Here is a 20,589-nt window from a genome sequence, read left to right as displayed (position 1 = left end):
ACTATGGGTGTCCAAATAGCAAGGTCATCTATGTGGTGAGGTACTGCATTGCAGCAGACAAGCAATCATCCTTCAGAGAACAACACTGAGGAAACACGTGTCTGTGGCATGCAAAGTTGGGGAGAAATTCCACCCACATCTAAATTTATGTAGCATTTTCATGTCCATAATTTGTTATATTCTTAAATATGGCCTTAATTTTGAAGCTATTTTTCTGTAAATAACTGTAGATATGTAACACTCATTCCCTGGTCTGCAACAAAATTCTGCATCTCTGTGATATAATACAACACAAATTTACATTTTTATAGCACCTTTCACAACAGAACAATGTCCCATGGCTCTTAACAGTACTGTCTTGGCCCCTGAGCTGAAGTGGTGGGGAGGGGAAAGATGATTAAAAACACAGTCAAAGAGTTGGTCTTCAGATGGGTCTTAACTAATACAATCCTACATCCCGCCACTCCTTTTGCCAATGGCAAGGTCATACTCCCCAACCGCTTTGGATGCTTCATGCCCCAACCCACTCTGCCTTGCCATCAGAAGGTGAGATTTGAGCCACTCTGGTCCCTTCTTCTGGAACTCTTTCAAAATCCCTCCACCTCACTCCTTCCGCTCTGCTTTCACATTCAGCCTGAAGAGATCCTTTCTGCCAACTCCTCCTTCTAGCTCCCTCCCAGCTCAGGCTCCCTAAAACCTAGGTGTCTTGTGAGGCTTTCATCTCTTGAACATTGTGTCCTAGGATTTTATGTGTCTTTGTAAAGTTAATTGAGACATTCTCCCACTGTGAAAGGTGCTAGATAAACACCAAAGATTTTGATGTACTATGCACACCTTGCTTTATTGCTCACTATAACACAGATCTCATGAGGAGTGGGAAATCTGGTTTCTCCTAGTTTCCTGGCCAACAGTCCCTCAAATAAAATTGGTGATTCACTTCATTGGTGTTTGTGGAACGTTACTGTGTGCAAATTGGCTTCAGCATTCGCCTACACTGCACTTTATGGTAATTCCTGCCGATGTGAAATGTGCTATATGAAAATATAAGGATAATTATTTTATTAATGTGTATTAACTAAAATAGCAAGCGTTCTGAAGTGAAGTTTACAATCAAAACCAAATCAGTCAGAAAGGAATCCAGATCCAACAGCTGCCATCAATTCTGAGAAATTGGCGCAATAGGAACAACAACAAAACTACAGTTGTATGGTGCCTTTTTTACGTCGGGAGGATGGCCCATGGCGCTGGACAGTCAGTGTTTCAGACCTGAGCTGGGGGTCGGGATTGGGGAGGGTGGAGGGCAGGTGGGGGAAGGAGGGTAATCGAAAGCATGGCCAAAGAGAAGGGTCTTAAGATGGGTCTTGAAGGAGGCAAGGGAGGGATCAAGGCAGAGGGACTGCAGGATGAAGTTCCAAAGGATGGGGGCAGAGTGGCTGAAGGCTCGCCCACCAATGGTGGGGCAGGCGAGGCAGGGGATGTGAAGCAGGCCAGAGCCCACTGAGTGGAGGGAGGGGGCAGGTTGGTAGCGAGTTAGGAGGTCACAGTGGTAGGGGGAAGCAAGACCATGGAGAGCTTTGAAGATGAGGACCAGGATCTTGAACTGTATCTTCTATGTGATGGAAGCCAGTGGAGTCGGGTGAGAATGGGGGTGATGGGGTCAACGGAGCCTGGAGAGGGCATGGGCTGCAGAGTTCTGGATGATCTGCAGTCTACGAAGGGAAGAGTTGAGGAGACTCATCCCTTCATAGGCTGACATTCTGTCAGGACAGTAGTGGTCCTGGAGCCAAGGGTGGAGACAGAGAGATAGAGTTGGGTGTCATCTGCATACCATGGTAGTTGACCCCATGTCTGCGGATGATGTCACCAAGAGGGAGTATATAGATATTGAAGAGGAGGGAACTAAGAGCCCTGAGGAGTGCCGCACAAGATGGTGTGGGGGCTAGAAGAGAAACCGTTTGTGGAGATGAAGTGGAGACAGTGGGAGAGGTACAATCTGAACCATTCAAGGACAGAACCTTGAAGGTTGAGGTGAGAGGAGAGGCGGTGGAGGAGGATAGAGCGGTCAACGGTATCGAAGGCAGCAGAGATGTCAAGGAGGCAGAGGGAGCCCTGGTCGCCGATGGACAGAATGTCATTTATCACTTTGACCAATGCTGTTTCTGTGCTGTGGGTGGCACGGAAACCCAATTGAGGGGTTCGTGAAGGGAACTCTTCTACCCCACCTTCCCTGCTCTCCACCCCTCCTGATCCCAACCCCCAGCTCAGGTATAAATCCTGACTGTCCAATGCCTTGGGACATCCTCCTGACGTAAAAGCCGATGTGTAAATGTATTGTTGTTGCTGGAATCCTCCAGTTATTCCACAGTGGGAGCAGCTCCAGAGAGCACAAATGCACTGTATGCGGTAGCCAATAACTTTCCAGATGCTCGCGAAGGTGCCAATTGTACCCAGGCAGAAAGCAAGGACTGCACGAGCAAGGAATTAAAGTTTTTTTTAAAAATGGAAAACAATGCACATTCAGAACTAAAATAATTACAGTGCTTCACTTCCCTAAACATGGCTCTCCCAATATTTGAGACATCTTTTGAATTAAATAGAAATATGTCCATTTTCAGGTAACACCGATTTTTCTCTGGAGGGTTACAAATGTGTGTTCAATGAATTGCAAGTGTTATGTCTCACAAACAGCTCGGTATTTAAGGTCCAATTTAATACCTCCCCCTAACCCTGCTGAACAAAAGTTAAGAAGTTATTTTGGTGTGGTGATCATGTAATGTCAGTTAAGAGTCAGCAATTAAACACATCCTGTGTATTTCAGGCTTCCTCTTTTAGTAGTTGTTCAATTTATATCTTAGAGCCTGAGCCATTGCTTGTGGTATAGAGAAGTACTTCTGTGCAGACATCTGTTTCATTGTTCTGACAGGCATTAGAAGAATAACCATTGAACCTTTCAGAATCAAAGCCAACCCTTTCCTTGAGTCTGGCATGCAAATGTATTCACTTTACAAACATGCTGTAGTTTCTGTGGCACATATGTGCTTTATTCACACCTGAATACCTCAGTAAAACTCAACAACAGCAACAAGTTACGTTTAAATTGTGTTTTTCGTTTCCCGAGGATGTCTGAGAGTGCTCATCTGTCTCGGACCCTTAGCAGGTGTGAGGTGGAAAAAATAAGTCTTAATATGGGTTTTGAAGGCAGGGAGATAGAGGGGCAACATGGAGGGACTCAAGGATGGGATTTCAGAGCGTAGAGGCAGAATGACAAAGCTCGCCCACCAACAGTGGGGCAGATAAGACGAGGGGATATTAAGCAAGCCAGAGTTTGATGAACAGGCATATCGGTAAAATTACAAGATATTGCAAAGATAGTGTGTGGATGCATTTGAAACAAGCTCACCAAAATTACATTTGTATGGCGCCTTTCATGTCGGGAGGACATCCCAAGGTGCTGTACAATCAGTGGTTCGGACCCGAGCTGGGTGTCAGGATTGGGGAGGGCGGAGGGCAGGGGAAGGAGGGTGATCAAAGGCATGGTCAAAGAGGAGGGTCTTGAGATGTGTCTTGAAGGAGGCAAAGGAGGGGCGAGGTGGAGGGACTGTGGGATGGAGTTCCAGAAAGTGGGGGCAGAGTGGCTGAAGGCCCACCCGCCAATGGTGGGGCGGGTGAGGTGGGGGATGTGAAGCAGGCTGGAGCCCACTGAGCGGAGGGAGCGGGCAGGTTGGTAGGGGGTTAGGAGGTTGCAGAGGTAGGGGAAGGAAGGCAATTGGAGGGCTTTGTGAGATAGTGGCGGAACTGGGCGAAGTCGCGGAGTTGGGGGAAGGCAGAACTGGTCAAGGCACGGATATGGGGAAGAAAGGATAGTTGAGGGTCAAACAAGACACCAAGGTTCTGGACTGGCTTAGCAAGGTGGAGTGTGCATCCTTGGATAATGATGTTGTCAGTGCTTGAGGTGTGGAGGCGCTGACGGGAGTCAATCAGGAGAGCCTCGGTCTTGTTGATGTTCAACTGAAGAAAGTTAGCTCTCATCCAGGACTTAATGTCTGACAGACATTCTGTCAGGACAGCAGTGGGTCCTGGAGTCAAGGGTGGAGGCAGAGAGATAGAGTTGGGTGTCATCCGCAAGCTTCCTGCTGTTTGTCCAGCTTGGACCACCATAAGGGCTTTGGCTTTCAGAGTTAATGGGAGCTGAGTGAGAAGTATCCCTGACTGGTCTGATCCTCCAAGTCCTACTGACAAGCCAGGCTGGGCTGCGCTCTCATCAGCAGTGCCCTGGAGTACTGCAGACCCGCCTGGCTTAGGAACTGGACGGGAGACAGGCACAGAGGGTTGGCTTGATTCTGATTTTCTGTGCCAAACAATAAAAATATTAAGTGATATGGGGAGTGAACTGATAATGTAAATAAAGAAAGGGTGATTCTAGAAAAACAAGTAAGTGTGTCACACATCGCTGCATCAAATAATTCCCTTCAGAAAATCTATTTTTCTGAAGTAAACTATGAAAAATAATTCAATCAACGTTTCAAACATGAAAATAGACATTCTTATGAAGGTGTATATGGTCTTAAGTGGGATTGAGAAAGTAAATCCAGAATAATACTTTCACGTACACTAAGGAAGCTGAATAAGAGGGTATAAGGTCATGGATACAATACAGAGGGGATTTTTTTTCCAGGACATACAAGGAAGTATTTATTTTAATCAGAGCAATTAATCAGAATGTGTCACATTGAAGGGAGTAAAAAGGAGACGTTCGAAAGAATGTCTTCTCCCAGAGGGTTGTCAATGTATGGAATGATTTGCCAGGGTGGCTGTTGGAGCAGAGTCAATTGAAGAATTTTTTTAAAAAATGCACAAGCATATGCAGAGGCTAGGTACTGGAGCAGACAGGGGAGGAGCAGGGAATTGGGATTAGGAATCGATGGAGGAGCAGGCACCAATACCAAAATTACACTAGTCTCTTACTGTGCCAGATATTGCTATGGTTCTATGAAAAAGTAGAGAAAAGGAAACAGAGATTTGTTTGCTCCAAGGCAGTGAATACAGTCCCGATACCTGCTTCTGTACTATATTTTCATTACTCCACGAAATAAAGAAATGGTTTAATCATGCCAAGCTGTAGCCTGTAAAAGCAATGGGAGGTGTCTGGATATGGAAAGAGTGAGATAATCAAGATCTGCATGGCATTCAGCACTTTCTATTTTGCTGGGAAAGGAGCGACTAGGAATTCCCTTCTGGAGGTGAAAGTACATTATCACTTCTTGATTTTCAGAGCACATCATTGATCTAGGAGAGTGATTTCATTTCAACACCAGTGAAATTGGATTGAACGCTTTGAAAATTGTTGACAGAAAATTAAGGCATGAGATGGTTTGCATCCACTGCCTGACAAAGTGCATAATGCAATGATACGAATGCCACTTTGATCATTATGTAATGTTATGGATAATGGGTTTATGACAAGCACTCAGGAATATCTGCAGATTGTCAAATTAATGTAACAACTCTTAAGGAGCGAAGTTTTGCACTGTATTACAGAACCCTTGGAACCAGAGTTGAAACCCAGCCCAAAATCACAGGATGATACCCCTTTCTCACTGCTGACTGAAGATGCTTTTTGTCATACGAGTTTCAGGCAATGCCAACCTAACAACAGCAGACCAGAGCAACTACTAGAGATAAGATAAATTACTTCCTGAAGTTTGTTTGGAACTTTCCCTTCACGGTCCCAAATCTATGACCTCTTGCTCTACTGCTTTGTGATCTGAAAGTATTGTTCAGGATTTACTGTCCTAATTCCATTTAACAGCTGATATGCCTCTGTAAAGCCCCCTCTGAGATCTCTCTTTTCAGGGCATTCACAGTCAGAAGATTGCCATTGACTCCTCAAAAAAAAATCTACTTACCAAAGCACTGCAATGAAATTTCCTTCTCCACAACAATTACAAATACTGAAAGCGAGAAATTGTCATGGGTTCCTATGAAGGAATCTATGAATACATTGATGACTTCTCAACTGTTGGGTTGTCCCCTTGAAAGTCCTAGTTGAGGCACACATGATGACACAGTAAAGGCAATTTAAATGTAGACATCTATTAGGAGTCATAATAGCAATAGCGCCCCCATTGCTTTACTTCGTTAATATAGTTTCCACATACAGCAGTCTTAGATCCAAACCCCAACTGTGAATCAGACAGGATGCCTGCTCTTGATCACTATCCACCGATTCCTATCGCATAGTGCGGATTTGTGGATATCCAAAATTATCCAGACTATACATATGCAAACTATTCAGAACTCTCCTTTCACTCTCAATGTCACACAATTCCATTGTCTCCCGATTCCCCAGCAGATCGAATTCAAGATCCTCATCCTCACCTTTACATCTCTCTACCCTACCTCTGTGAACTTATAATAATAATAATCCTTGCATTGATATTGCGTTTTTCACGTCGGGAGGACGTCCCAAAGCGCTTCACAGAACACACTGTAAAGTGAATTGACTGTATATTTGTGGGCGAACGCGGCAGCCAATTGCGCACAGCAATGTCCCACAATCAGTCGTAGATTGAAAATGACCAATTTATTATTGTTTTTTTTTGGAGGGATTATTATTAGGCTCTGTGTGGAGTAAGGAAACTTGCCCAAGGTTTCGCCCTCTGCCTGGAATTGAACTCGGGTCTCTCGCTTGCAAAGCGAGTGCTCTAACCACTGAGCTACAGGACTCCAGAACTTCTTTAATGATACCAACCCAGTCGCTACCTCAGCTGAGCAGCCACCAGCCTGCTTCATGTTCCCCATCCTACTGCACCATTGACGGTCAGGCTTTCAGCCTGTCTGCCACTATGCTCTGGAACTCCATTCCCGAGACTCCAACTTGCCCCCTCCAAGGTCCATCTCAAGATCTTCCTTTTTGTCCATGCCTTCGGTCATCTTCCCCCCAGCTCTCTCAGCTCCCACTCTCAGCTCAAGTACCAAACCAGGACCTTCAAATGCCTTAGGACATAATAATAATCCTTGCATTTGATATAGCACTTTTCATGTCTTCTCGACGTCGTAAAGCACTTCACAGAATATACTGTAAAGTGACTTTACTGTATATTTGTGTGAAATGCAGCAGTCAATTGCGCACAGCAGTGTCCCACAAACAGTCGTGGATTGAGTGACCAAATTATTATTATTATGATTTGGGGGGGATTATTATCCCCAGAAAAGCGATCCACCAATTGACTAACAACCAGGTTCCTACTTACTGCTGGTTAAAGAGAGGCGTTTGGAGTAAGGAAACTTACCCAATATTTTGTGCTGCCAGGAATAGAACCCAGGTCTCTCGCTTGTGATGCAAGTGATCTAACCGCTGAGCTACAGGACATCCTCCTGACATGAAAGGGGCCGAATAAATATAAATTTGTTGTTGCTGTTGTTGTAGCAGATAAGGACAGAATTGGCCTAGATTGCAAACCATACAATCTCCCCTTTCACACATACCTACCAATACTATGTGTCCACAGACAAAGAATAACCAATTAGGCACATACCCATAGAACTGTACTCAGCATAAATCAGGAGGGCAGGAGGAGTAAATTCACTAAATGCGACACTGAATTTAAACTGAATGATGAGACAGACAATGGCTACATTATATAAGTTGGTGGAGAAAATGGTCCACCAGGTCCACCACTGCCCTGATGTTGCTCTTAGCCAACATTCGTGCATAAAGACCATCCAGCAACGGTATCAAGAAATTTAGTTGATTTTCTTTTCCCTTATCACAGGCCAATTGTAAATTAGTTAATTCAGCTAGCATTGTTTCAATCCAGCCATCTTTGAAAAGGAATCTTTATAAAGCGAGTTTCAGGCAATGCCACCCTATCTACAGAATACTAGAGGAGAAAGTGGAGACTGCTGCTGCTGCTGCGGCCTAATGCTGCACCAACTGTGGCTTTACCCACGAGGCTACTCAGGATCAGTTAGTTATCTTAACCTGAAAGTTACCTTCATTGATGGCCTCCTTCACAGCCGTAATATAGACATCTGGTTCATCCTCGCAAGAGATGCATCTCCATTGGTCCGAGTCACTGAACAAAGTCCTCAGTTCTTCTGAGTCGGTCACACCACAAAGAAGCACCACCACTTTGTGGGCAGGTTGCAACATACTCTGCAGCGCACTTTGTACGTTGGGCATCACCTCCTGAAGCTGTTCTGACAACAGAATCAGGATGCATTTGGATCTCTCAAAGTCATGATAGTCTTGGCGCGATAAGGAAGTATCCTCCTTGAGAAGATAGGTTGAAACAGAAAAGCAACCAGATGAGGAGAGCAGGCCATTGAGATATTCGCTCCACTCATCAGCATCGTTTGCAAACAGGATGAGCACGTTCCATCCATTTTGGTGTCCTTGGGGAGAAACAAATGAATATTAATTGTACATTTGGTGTATAGGTCCTTGTCTTTATCAATCACCTCACAAAAGACCATGTACTTTTTTCGTTGGTCATCGGGTGTCTGACACACGCTGAAAACCATCACCATGCTTATGAGGGCCCAAACCAAACTGAGAATTCCATGCAACCCACTCACACATGGAAATTTCAGAGATAGATTGTTGGAATGGAAATGCACAATCTCTCCCTGGAGGGACGCATCCTGCTTAGCCAATTCTAGAATCAGGTAAGCAGGATGGTGGATGGTAGGTACCAGGAACCCCCTGCGAGCTTCCAGGTGGGCAATGCATTTCAGCATGAAATGATGAGAGCATTGTCACCGTCTTCCTGTCCGCAGCTCAGGCACATATCCCTTTCCATTGACCAATGGTTCCACCAATTGGAGGTGCAGAGTTAGAGCATCAGATGCTTGCCTCTCTGCAGGAAAATCAAGGTGAATTCCAGGCACTGGATGTACGAATTGGGACTCCAGGTAACACCTTCCAAGCTGTCGCTCCACGCCTTAGAGTTTCCTCATCAGCTATCTGGTGAACATCTGCCTTCAGCATGTTGGTGGTGGGTAGAACTTTACAGGACAGCTTGTGAGGTGCTAGTCACCTTTGGACGTCCTCCTGACGTGAAAGACGCTTTACAAATGTAATTTGTTGTTGTTGTCCTTGGCAAATAGACATGCCCAAAGAACAAATTAGATAGATTCCTGTTAGGAAATAATATTTTGGGATACAGTATATCGTTTGAGACATGACATGTGCATGTGACTGCCAAGAAGAGGGAAGGCGAACTAGATGGACCCTTTAGCAAGACGGAGCAAGATGGAGCTCTTTATTCAAATTCCAATGCTTTGCTTTCTCCCCAAACCTTTTTTTAATCTTTGTTGTTAACCTGTTGGTATAATTCCTGTTTAAATGACTTAATTGACATAAGTTTCAATAGCCACCTGTGGAAGGAAACATGATCCACATTCTGGTAAATCTTTTCTAACCTCCTCATTTTATACTTTCAGCATTAATCTACACTGTACCCCTCCCATCCCCCACCGAGTATTCTCAACTGTAATGATCATTCACCTCGTTGCTGTTTGCAGGACATTGCTATGCACACATTGGCAGATGTGTGCACAAATCACTACACTTCACAGTAAAATCTTGTGAAGCAGTTTGAGACATCTCAACGACATGATAAAGGAGCTGTATCAAATGCAAGAAATGTTACAATTATTATTAGGTGTTAGCTTGACTCATGTCAGCAGCATTCGTCACTAGTGTCAGATGTCCTGACCAACAAATTCCCCAAATAAACTTGTTCACTCACTCCGTGGCTGTTTGTGGGACACCGCTGTGCGCAAACTGGCTGCTGCATTTCACCCAGAAAATGTAGTCACTGCACTTTACAGTATATCCGGTGAAGTGCTTTGAGAAGTCTCAACAACATGATATTTGTGGAACTTAACTGTCAGCATTTTGGCTGCCACATTTGCCTATATCATCCACACTTCCCAGCAATTCCACATGAAGTCATTAATTGTCTTAGCTGGTAACTTCACGACAAACATCTGTTTGATTCCGTTTCTGTGCACTTTTGCAATAAATTATTGATGTTAACTCACTACAAAGAGGCTTGATGCAAGCTTCCCACAAAATATACAGTCAATTCACTTTACAGTATAGTATATGAAGCGCTTTGTGAAGTCTAAAAGACACGAAGAGGCGCTATATCAAATGCAAGGATTATTATTATTCTCAGACAATACTTCATAAAATCTCCTTGAATTAGTTACCCCAGTTCATTAATTTTTAAACTAATCCATTCCCAAATATCAATACCTCCCTCCCTCATTCAGTTAAAATTGTCATTAGTGAAGTCTAACTGATTCTATTTCTTTAATCCATTTTATAAATTGTGGCTTTTAAGAAATTAAATTTATTTGGGATCAGAAGCAACCATCTGTTTTCCTCCCCTTGCTACTTGCTCTTACTTTGTGGTAGATTACAATTGCTGCAGTTAGGATGTTTTTACACAATTACTTCTGTTTAATAAGTTAAAAGTTGCTAAGTTTCAGAATGACCTTCAGAGAAATTATTGGGTAATGCAAAATACTCATTCTACAGTCAGATGTTATTTACTGGAGTCGCTTGTTTGTGCTGTGTAAATGACAACATCTGCACAAAAATTGCTGAACCTTATATGTTTAAAAATGCTGAACCTTACATGTTTAAAAATGCAGAATTCAAAGAATGTGGCTACACAGAAAGGACAAAAAAAGCAAGTTTCTCAGACTGCAAAGATGTTCCTTGCTCGCTACCCATACTTCTTTGTTTTCCAGAATCTGTTTTCCCTTCAAAAACAATTTTCAATAGGATTGACACATTCTAACCACCCTCTGTGTAAAGTTTTTGTTTCTAACTTTTGCTTTAACTCTTTATGCAATGATCTTAAATTATTTGCTTGTTCAGGTGGACATTAAAAATTCCATGACACTTCAAAAAGTGAAGGGAGTTTCTCCTGGTGTCCTGCCAACAGACTTTACACCAAGGTCCCATTTGCCTATTCAGGCGAATGTTAAAGATCCCATGTCACTATCCCTCAAATAAAATGGTCACTGAGTCCATGACTGTTTGTGTGACGTTGCTGTGCACAAATTGGCTGCCATAATCACCCACCAAACACACTGTCATTACACTTTACTGATTATCCTATGAAGTGCTTTGGGACATCCTCTCAACATTAAATGTGCTACACTAAACATCAACATTATTATTTTATCAATATCAGTACCCTTTCATTACTGATCAGTAGAAATAATCTTTAAGACCTCCATCGAGTAATCCCCTCAATGTTCGCCCATTGCATCTAGCCCACTGATAGTCACCATATGTCACACCAACTATTCAAATCCGACAGTCACCTTGTTTCACAACAACCCCTCCACTGTCACGCCAACCACTCCAACCAGACAGCCATCGTCACTCCAACCACTCCAACATGATAGTCATTGTCACACCAACCATTATGACTCAGCAGTGATACTTTTCAAGCACGTTTCAAATGAAGGATACAGAGCGCGCAAGACAAAGGGATTTGGAGATAGAGTTACAGAGTGAATGAGGAGGCAAGTGGTTGAAAATTGACAACGGGAAAGGGTGAGGGCTGCAAACCGAAGAGTTCCAAATTTCAATGGGAAATGAAAAGCTACCTACCATTTGTGTCATTTAACTTTTATATCATAGCATTGGCCCTGACCTTCACAGCAAACATTTCCCGAGTTACAATACTTTATTTATGGTACCACAAGGTCTTGTAAATATGGCCAATTTAAAACAGTAGGAAGACAGGACACAAAGGACAAATAATTGCTTCAGATGAAAAAGATGTGCTGAGTGGGACCATGTTCTGAAATGCTGTTTCAATTATCTTTAGAGGCAGGGAGATACTTGGGGGAAAAAAAGGGAACCTTTCTTCAAGGAATGAAATGTTTTTGGAATTTTGTAGAGTACAGGACATGTGGACTGCACATGGTCTGTACAAGGAGCAGACTTGCCAGTTCTTACTATCATAAAAATAACTCATTAGCCATGTTTCATTGTGTTGTTGATTCTCTACATTTTAAGGTTCTTTAAAGGCCGTGAGTTTGTTTTTTCTAAGCTTCTTTGCACAAGATTTAATTACAATCACGTATCAATTTGCCTCCGATTGTATCAGTCTTGCCTTTGAGTTGGTCAGAAGGATGTGGGAACATAGGACTTGAGCGTGGAGGACATTCCAGTCCAGTACGGGGTGAGGGGAGGGGGTCGGGGGATGAGGATATCACCGCAATGTCAGAGGTGCCATCCTTTGGATGAGATGTTAAATCAAGGTATCACCTGGCTGATCTTCTGGTAGACATTAAACAAAATTCCATTGCACTATTCAAAAAGAGCAAGGAGTTTCTCCTAGTGTTTGAGGGACTTCGCTGTGCAGAAAATGGCTGCCTCATTTGTCAACAAAAAGTTGCTATCCATGATAGTAATTTATTGTTGTCATATTAGTCGATTGGCTGATCATTTTCCAGGGCTAATAATCCCTCCAAAAAAAATGTGGTCACTCAATCATGGCTTTTTGTGGGACAATGCTGTTTGTAACTGACTGCTGCATTTCTCCCACAAAAATAACACAACCAATGCACTTTACAATATATCCTGTGAACGCTTTGAGATGTCTCAACAACTTGATAAGGCACTATATCAAAAGTATTATTATTTAGTCGAACTTTGAAATGTTTGACTTGCTAAAGTACAATAAAAATGTGCTTTCGTCCACAAAATACACAGTCAATCCACAATCCACTCTACAGTATATCCCATGAAGTGCTTTGAGACGTCTCAACAATGTGATAAGGCGCTTTATCAAATGCAAGGATTATTATATATTACTAGCTGTACCCATTGCAGCTACGCTTGCAACAAGTTTTATTTAATCGTCCTTCTGTTTCGTCTGTAATTTTTTTTGTCCTTAAAAGGCTTGATCTTCGCTTCTTAGGCATCTTTTATCCCTTAAGATTAAGAAAATGTACTATTGAACACATCAGCATCCTTTGTTCATATATTTGCACACATATCCACTTGGAGGACTCCTGTGGGAAGACTCCCGGCACACAGATATATATTTCATTTTTATTAGAAAATGAAGACGTATCTCTCTGGAAGGGTGTTTGACCTCTACCACTATTTTGTTGCAGAATACCATGCATACCTTTTTGGGGCTTAATTAAAGTATTTTTTAAATATATTTTTTAATATAGCTCATCAACCATAGGAGACCCCCGAAAAAAAATATGCATATGAGGGTCCCCTATGCAAGACCCTTCCGATGAGATATACATCATGTCTCTACATCAATCGGATACTCCATTCTTGGTAGACAGACAGACAGACAGACAGACAGACAGACAGACAGACAGACAGACAGACAGACAGACAGACAGACAGACAGACAGACAGACAGACAGACAGACAGACAGACAGACAGACAGACAGACAGTCTTAAAGGGTCTCAAAGCACTTCATGGGTCATACCGTAGAGTGGATTGACTGTGTATTTTTGTGGACTAAAGCATTAGTATAGATTAAAAATGTTTCCTACACTTGAGAGATCTGAGCCCATCAACATCATTCCTGTTAAAAAATAACCTTAATTCTATTGGAAATAAAAATCAGGTTCAATGTAGCATTGGAATGTACGCTACACCCCTTGATAGTGGTTGTTGAAACCAGGCTATCAACATTATGAAAATAATAATCCTTGCATTTGATATAGCGCCTTATCGTGTCATTGATGTGTCTCAACGCGCTTCTCGGAATATACTGTAAAGTGAATGTGTATTTCGAGGGCGAAATTGTGAATACAAAGTGAAACACAACTTGTTTAACTAGTTTCATGTCGCATGTCCGATCCAAAGGGCAGTGCCATTGATTGCACAATCCTCTGGCGCTGACTGTCAATGCTACACCGGGTTGACAACCCCAGTTAATAATAATAATCCTTGCATTTGATATAGCGCTTTTCACGTCTTCTAGATGTCCCAAAGCGCTTCACAGAATATACTGTAAAGTTAATTGACTGTATATTTGTGGGCGAACGCGGCAGCCAATTGTCCCACAAACAGTCGTGGATTGAAAATGACCAATTTATTATTGTTTTTGTTTTGGAGGGATTATTATTAGGCTCTGTGTGGAGTAAGGAAACTTGCCCAAGGTTTCGCCCTCTGCCTGGAATTGAACTCAGGTCTCTCGCTTGTAAAGCGAGTGCTCTAACCACTGAGCTACAGGACTCCCACACATGTTCACAAATGTAAATATTTTAGGATCGTTTCATTTCTTCTTAACACCAAGTTGCTTACATAACTAGACCAGTGACATCTAACTTCAGGGAACGGGGTTAAACATTTTGGCAACAAGAAACTATTTTTTTTTAAAAAAGCGTTTCACGTTTTTTTTTAAAAACCTGCTAAGATTTGAAAGCTGCTGTTAAAAGCTTGCAAAACTGTTGCATTTTTTTACACACCACATGTAAATTTATCGAATTGCATCAGTTTCCATCCCAAACCATAACCCAGCCAATACTCCCCACCACACCCCCCCAAAAAAACATTCAAAAAAGATTATTTTGGAGAGACACTTAAAACATTCACAAGTATTCACATTTAGAGTCCTGTGGAGTCCTGTAGCTCAGTGGTTAGAGCACTCGCTTTGCAAGTGAGAGACCCGAGTTCATTTCCAGGCACAGGGCGAAACCTTGGGCAAGTTTCCTTACTCCACACAGAGCCTAATAGTAATCCCTCCAAAACCCCAAACAATAATAAATTGGTCATTTTCAATCTACGACTGCTTGTGGGACATTGCTGTGCGCAATTGGCTGCCGCGTTCGCCCACAAATACACAGTCAATTCGCTTTACAGTGTGTTCTGTGAAGTTCTTTGGGACGTCCTCCCGACGTGAAAAGCGCTATGTCAAATGCAAGGATTATTATTATTATTATTATTATTAAGTACGACTATTCACAGCACAATCCAAGCAGGTCAAAAAAACTGGTGTCCCCCCCCAAAAAAAAAGAAAGAAGAGGAAGCAGAAGTGTAGAAAGATAATAAAAGTTACAAACAAACAAAATTTTTAAAAAAAACAGCAACGAATTTTGCAAACGAAATGCCAAAAAAAAAGCACACTTACCCTGAGCTGCCATGGTCCAGCTGTCGTCTCCTGTCAATCAATCAATCAATCAATCAATGAATCAGTCAGTCAGTCAGTCAGTCAGTCAATCAATAAATCAATCCTCCAGGGTTTGAAACGCTCTCAGACTGCGACTGGATCGTGGCTCACAGAGTTTCCACATCACACCGACATCACATTCATTCACATGCTTCGAAATGCAACTTCTCTAAAACGCAAAGGGAGTTTTGCTTTTTCTCCTCCCACTCCCCAACACACACACACACACTCACTCACACACACACATCAACGCAGATCACGAGAGTGAGTGGGTGAGAGGGGGAGTGAAAGAGTGAGAGAGTGGGTGAGCGAGAGAGTGAGAGAATGAGTGGGTGAGTGAGAGTGGGTGAGTGAGAGAGTGGGTGAGAGAGTGAGAGAATGAGTGGGTGAGTGAGAGTGGGTGAGTGAGAGTGGGTGAGAGAGTGGGTGAGTGGGTGAGAGGGTGAGTGAGTGAGTGAGTGGGTGAGAGAGTGAGTGAGTGGGTGACAGGGAGAGTGAGTGGGTGAGTGGGTGAGAGAGTGAGTGAGTGGGTGACAGGGAGAGTGAGTGGGTGACAGGGAGAGCGAGTGGGTGACAGGGAGAGTGAGTGGGTGACAGGGAGAGTGAGTGGGTGACAGGGAGAGTGAGTGGGTGACAGGGAGAGTGAGTGGGTGACAGGGAGAGTGAGTGGGTGAGAGAGTGAGCGAGTGGGTGACAGGGAGAGTGAGTGGGTGACAGGGAGAGTGAGTGGGTGACAGGGAGAGTGAGTGGGTGACAGGGAGAGTGAGTGGGTGACAGGGAGAGTGAGTGGGTGACAGGGAGAGTGAGTGGGTGACAGGGAGAGCGAGTGGGTGACAGGGAGAGTGAGTGGGTGACAGGGAGAGTGAGTGGGTGACAGGGAGAGTGAGTGGGTGACAGGGAGAGTGAGTGGGTGACAGGGAGAGTGAGTGGGTGACAGGGAGAGCGAGTGGGTGACTAATCAGTGGTCGGGACCAAGTGCGCGGTGGAGGCGAACTCTCACACCCGCGAGAGAGAAAACACACAACACAACAACAACAACAACGACAACAACATACAACCACCGCTGCAGCTCCCAAACCCTCTGCCGTCTCTGATTCGAGTTCAGTAACTTCCCACGGATTTGCCACTCCCGACACGAACCCTCCCCCCACCACCACCACCACCCACTCTCTGCCACTTAAGACTCGTCACTTAACTCCAACTTTTAAACTCTTTCACAAGAGCAGTGGCTTCGGAATTTCCTGGTTCTCTCCCCCCCCCCACCCCCAGACTCGTCACTTCCTCACCAAGTCAAAGATACCTGTTCATATCATGTCTTCTTGGTAAACTTGGCTCAGTGGGTAACACCCTTTCCTTTTGGGGAGGGGTTGGGTTGGGGGGTGGGGGGGGGAAAGGGAGAGAGAGAGAGGTCCAATACCCCCTCCAACAGGACCTCAGCTCAGTATCGACTGTTGGGTCTATAGGTCGAGGTGTAACTGCAGATAAACCATTGAACCCAAGTGGTTAGTTATTAAACATCCCATCAGATCATTCAAAGGAATGGTTCCCAGCTCTCCTGGTCAACCATGAATTGGTCCCGCACTGGCTTTGGGACCCTTGCCCTGTGCAAACCCAACCCTTTGGAACTCCATCCCGACAGTCCCTTCCCCCCCCCCCCCCCCCCACACCCCCCCCCCCCGTCCCCCGTTAGTACCATAGCGTTCACGTTTCATTTCGTATTATTGGTCGTATTAATCATGGTAATAATAATAATCCTTGCATTTGCTATAATCACGTCCGCGCGACGTCGCAAAACACTTCGCTGAACATACTGCAAAGTGAATTGACTATATTTTGTGGGCGAACGTGGTTTCATATTATTAGTCATAGTAATAATAATAATAATCCTTGCATTTGATATAGTCACGTCTTTGAGATATCTCAAAGCGCTTTACAGAACATACTACAAAATGAATTGACTGTATATTTTGTGGGCGAAACGTGGCAGCCAATTGCACACAGCAATGTCCCACAAACAGTCGTGGATTGAAGTGACCAATTCATTATTTTTTTGAAGGAATTATTACCCCCAGAAAAGCAATCCACCAATACTATTAACAACCGGGTTCCTACTTACTGCTAGGTAAACAGAGGCATGTGGAGTAAGGAAACTCACCCAACATTTTGTCCTGACAGGAATTGAACCCAGGTTAGGGTTAGGCTTGCAAAGTGAGTGCTCTAACCACTGAGCTACAGAACTCCACCACTACTTCCCAGAGGTTTTTAACAGATCAACACTAAAACCATGCCCTCAACATCCAGCAACATTGTTTTAAGATCTACATCTTTGTCATAAGCAAAGCTGAACTTCTAGATAGGCTCAAAGGGGTTGAAAACCAGCAAATCCCTCAGAACGATTGAATTGTAACCCAGGGTACTTAGAGACACAAGGCAGGAGATTGGAGTAAGACAGACATTATGAGGGAGTCAATAACCACAGATGAGGTTGCAACAGACTAGAGGTGAGAAAATGTGGTTCTCATATTCCAGAAAGATGGCAGAACCACACCTAGCAACTTCGACCCATTAGCCTGAACTCAATATTGGGAAAACTGATGGAGCCAATTAATAGAAGAACAATGGAAGATTATATAGATTTATATAGAAAGTAGCAGGGAAGCATAGCAGTCAGCCCTCAAGTAGTCTATACTGATGTACTCCACGTGAATATGATTATCTGCATAAAATGATAGCTAGAACAGATTCAGAAGCGGTAGATCTTATCTGACCAACACCATAACTTTTAATTGATCTTGGACCAAAGATTATAAGATTGTTTGCCAGTACAGAGGTGGGAAATGTTATTCTCTTTTCACATAACATCATGGGATCTTTGACATCCACCTGAATTGGCAGACTACATCACTTAATAATAATAAAATTAATCCCTGCATTTTGTTACAGCGCCTTATCATGTCATTGAGACATCTCAAAGGGCTTCACAGACCACACTGTAAGGTGAATTGACTGTATATTTTGTGAGCGAAATGTGGCAGCCAATTGCACACAGCAGAGTCCCACAAACAATCATGGATTGAGTGACCAAATTGTTATTTATTTTTTGAACGGATTATTACCCCAGAAAAGTGATCCGCCAATCGACTAACAACCAGGTTCTTACTTATTCCTAGGTAAACAGAGGAGTGTGGAGTAAGGAAACTTCCCTAAGGTTTCGCCCAGCCCAGGAATGGAACCTGCGTCCTCTCGCTTGCGACACGAGTGCGTTAACCAATATGCTACAGGACACTACATATTCAGGGAAACATTCTACTGCTGGGAATATACTATTTTGCCAATTAAGTTATGAATATGCTGAATGTTATGAAGATACAAAACTGCACACTGGCCTGTCTCGCTCAGTATCCATTATGGCCAAGCTTTAAACTTGGAAGCAGCCTGGATGTCTTGTTTAGCACTCCCCCTATTGTGAAGTATAAAAATTGTAAGTGCTTTCACTAAATAAAGAGCTGCCTGCAATCAACTAACTACTGTGTACTCTTCAATTAGATAAGCCAAAGGATCAGTAGGCAGGCTTCTTTCTTGCCTCTCTTACACTCCTCTTTCACCCTCTCTCTTTATTAATAATACTAATAATCCTTGCATTTGATCTAGCGCTTTTCACGTCTTCTAAAATTCTCAAAGCGCTTCACAGAATAAACTGTAAAGTGAATTGACTGTATATTTGTGGGCAAAACGTAGGAGCGGATTGCACACAGCAGTGTCCCACAAACAGTCATGGATTGAGTGACCAATTTTATTATTGTTTATTTCTTGAGGGATTAAGATCAGACGTAGGTTTTGCCCTACTACAAATCGAACCCAGGTCTCTCGCTTGCAAGGCGAGTGCTCTAACCTCTGAGGTACAAGACATCTGCGGTCACATTGGATAGTCCCAAAGTAAAAAACATAATCAACAAATATTCAGTGATGTAACCCTAACCCTCTAACTGACAGAAACTCCCCCCACTGGCAGATACTGACTTTTTTGACAGTTACATCTTCATTGAAAGTTACTTCATTGACACACAGTTACTCCCTCGCTCACAGTACCACCCTCAGTGTCAATTATTCCCTCACTGGCTCACTGGCTGTTTCTCCCTCATTGATCATGAGTACTTCCATTCCAGTTACTTTCCGGCCAGTTAATAATAGTAATATCATAATAATCCTTGCATTTGATACAGTTCATTATTATGTTGTTGAGAAGTCTCAAAGCACTTCACAGAATATGCTGTAAAGTGAATTGACTGCGTATTTTGTGGACCATGTTTGTATACTTTGTGTATTAACTGGCTACAAGGAGGCACGACAGCGAGCAACGTCTGGGAGTTCTGTCGTAGTGATGGTTGATCGACCTGTGCAATTCGTCAATGAGACTTGAAGGTGTGGATGTGTATTCACTCTCATAAGCCAAGCAATCGTAGACCTGTGCTGTGCTGTCTGCCTTAAAATCGTGAACGGGTTCAGTGAGCTGAAATGGGGAGCAAATAGTTACTCTCTCACTGATAATTACTCTCTCACTGACAGCTACTCTCTCACTGACAGCTACTCTCTCACTGACAGCTACTCTCTCACTGACAGCTACTCTCACTGACAGTTACTCTGAAAGTTATTCTCTGTAAAATTGGGTTCAAGCGTTTGTCAGAAACCACACCAAGGATATCATTAAAATGTTTTATTTGCAATTATAAAACCACACAAGCATAAGCATCATATTACACCCGACACTTTATCATTATTCGTTGTGCTCAAATGACTATTAAAGCGCTATTAAAGCACTATCTTAACAAGACACACTACTGAAGCACTATCTACATACACTCAATACTAAAATTCTAAACGTATATAAAAAAAACATTTTGTGACATATGAAATGTGCCTAAATAATCTCTAACTGTTTTGTATGTATGTTGGGTGCTTGTTTTAGTAAGTAGGAGAGATAGTACCAAGCAGGCAGGAAGTCGTGACGAAGTTCTAAGGCTGGCACGAAAGTTAAACACTGTGTCTGGTGTGCTGCTGGCTGCAAACATCTCTGGCTTGCTTCTAGCTGCAAACGTCTCTTGATGGTCCACTCCAGCATGGGCTGAACTTGTCCTCTTTGCGGTCCACTCCCGCGAGAGCTGAGCTTGTCCTCTTTCCCTCAAAGGCACTCTTCTCCGTAGCGGTTCTTCCTCTCCTCAGGGGCTCGAGTATTTCTAAGTTTGGGCAACCGTTTTTTATACCCTTTGTCGCCAGCCATCTGTATTCTTTCTCCTTTCCTCTCATTACTTCTTTCTCTAATTGTCAGTTGTAAAACCCTGCTCTTTTGCCCCAGCATCCTTTTCCTCAGTTTTAAGTGCGAATTTTGTATACCTGCCCACACAATT

At 43.3% G+C, this 20,589-nt stretch overlaps 1 protein-coding gene across 3 annotated transcripts in view; it reads right to left on the bottom strand.

Annotated features, from left to right (window-relative positions):
• The window catches only part of pik3ap1 (phosphoinositide-3-kinase adaptor protein 1), a 53,674-nt gene extending 37,212 nt beyond the window's left edge, over window positions 1-16,462 (bottom strand). Inside the window, exons 1-3 of one of the 3 annotated variants that reach the window (XM_007904560.2) lie at window positions 16,381-16,462; window positions 15,146-15,175; window positions 7,996-8,397 (exon numbers count right to left, since the gene is read on the bottom strand). In XM_007904560.2, the coding sequence (XP_007902751.1) occupies window positions 7,996-8,397; window positions 15,146-15,158 (415 nt within the window). In that variant the 5' untranslated portion in view covers window positions 15,159-15,175; window positions 16,381-16,462. Of the gene's footprint in view, window positions 1-7,995; window positions 8,398-15,145; window positions 15,432-16,239; window positions 16,344-16,380 lie in introns of those variants that run through there. The other 2 variants (XM_007904559.2, XM_007904558.2) reach the window with 2 other exon arrangements.
• Window positions 16,463-20,589: the final 4,127 nt, after the last annotated feature.

The sequence above is a fragment of the Callorhinchus milii genome, unplaced genomic scaffold (assembly GCF_018977255.1).
Source record: "Callorhinchus milii isolate IMCB2004 unplaced genomic scaffold, IMCB_Cmil_1.0 Scaffold7, whole genome shotgun sequence".
Classification (NCBI taxonomy): Eukaryota; Metazoa; Chordata; class Chondrichthyes; order Chimaeriformes; family Callorhinchidae; genus Callorhinchus; species Callorhinchus milii.
The sequence above is the reverse complement of the archived record's forward strand: the minus strand, read 5'-3'. Positions and strand labels throughout refer to the sequence as shown.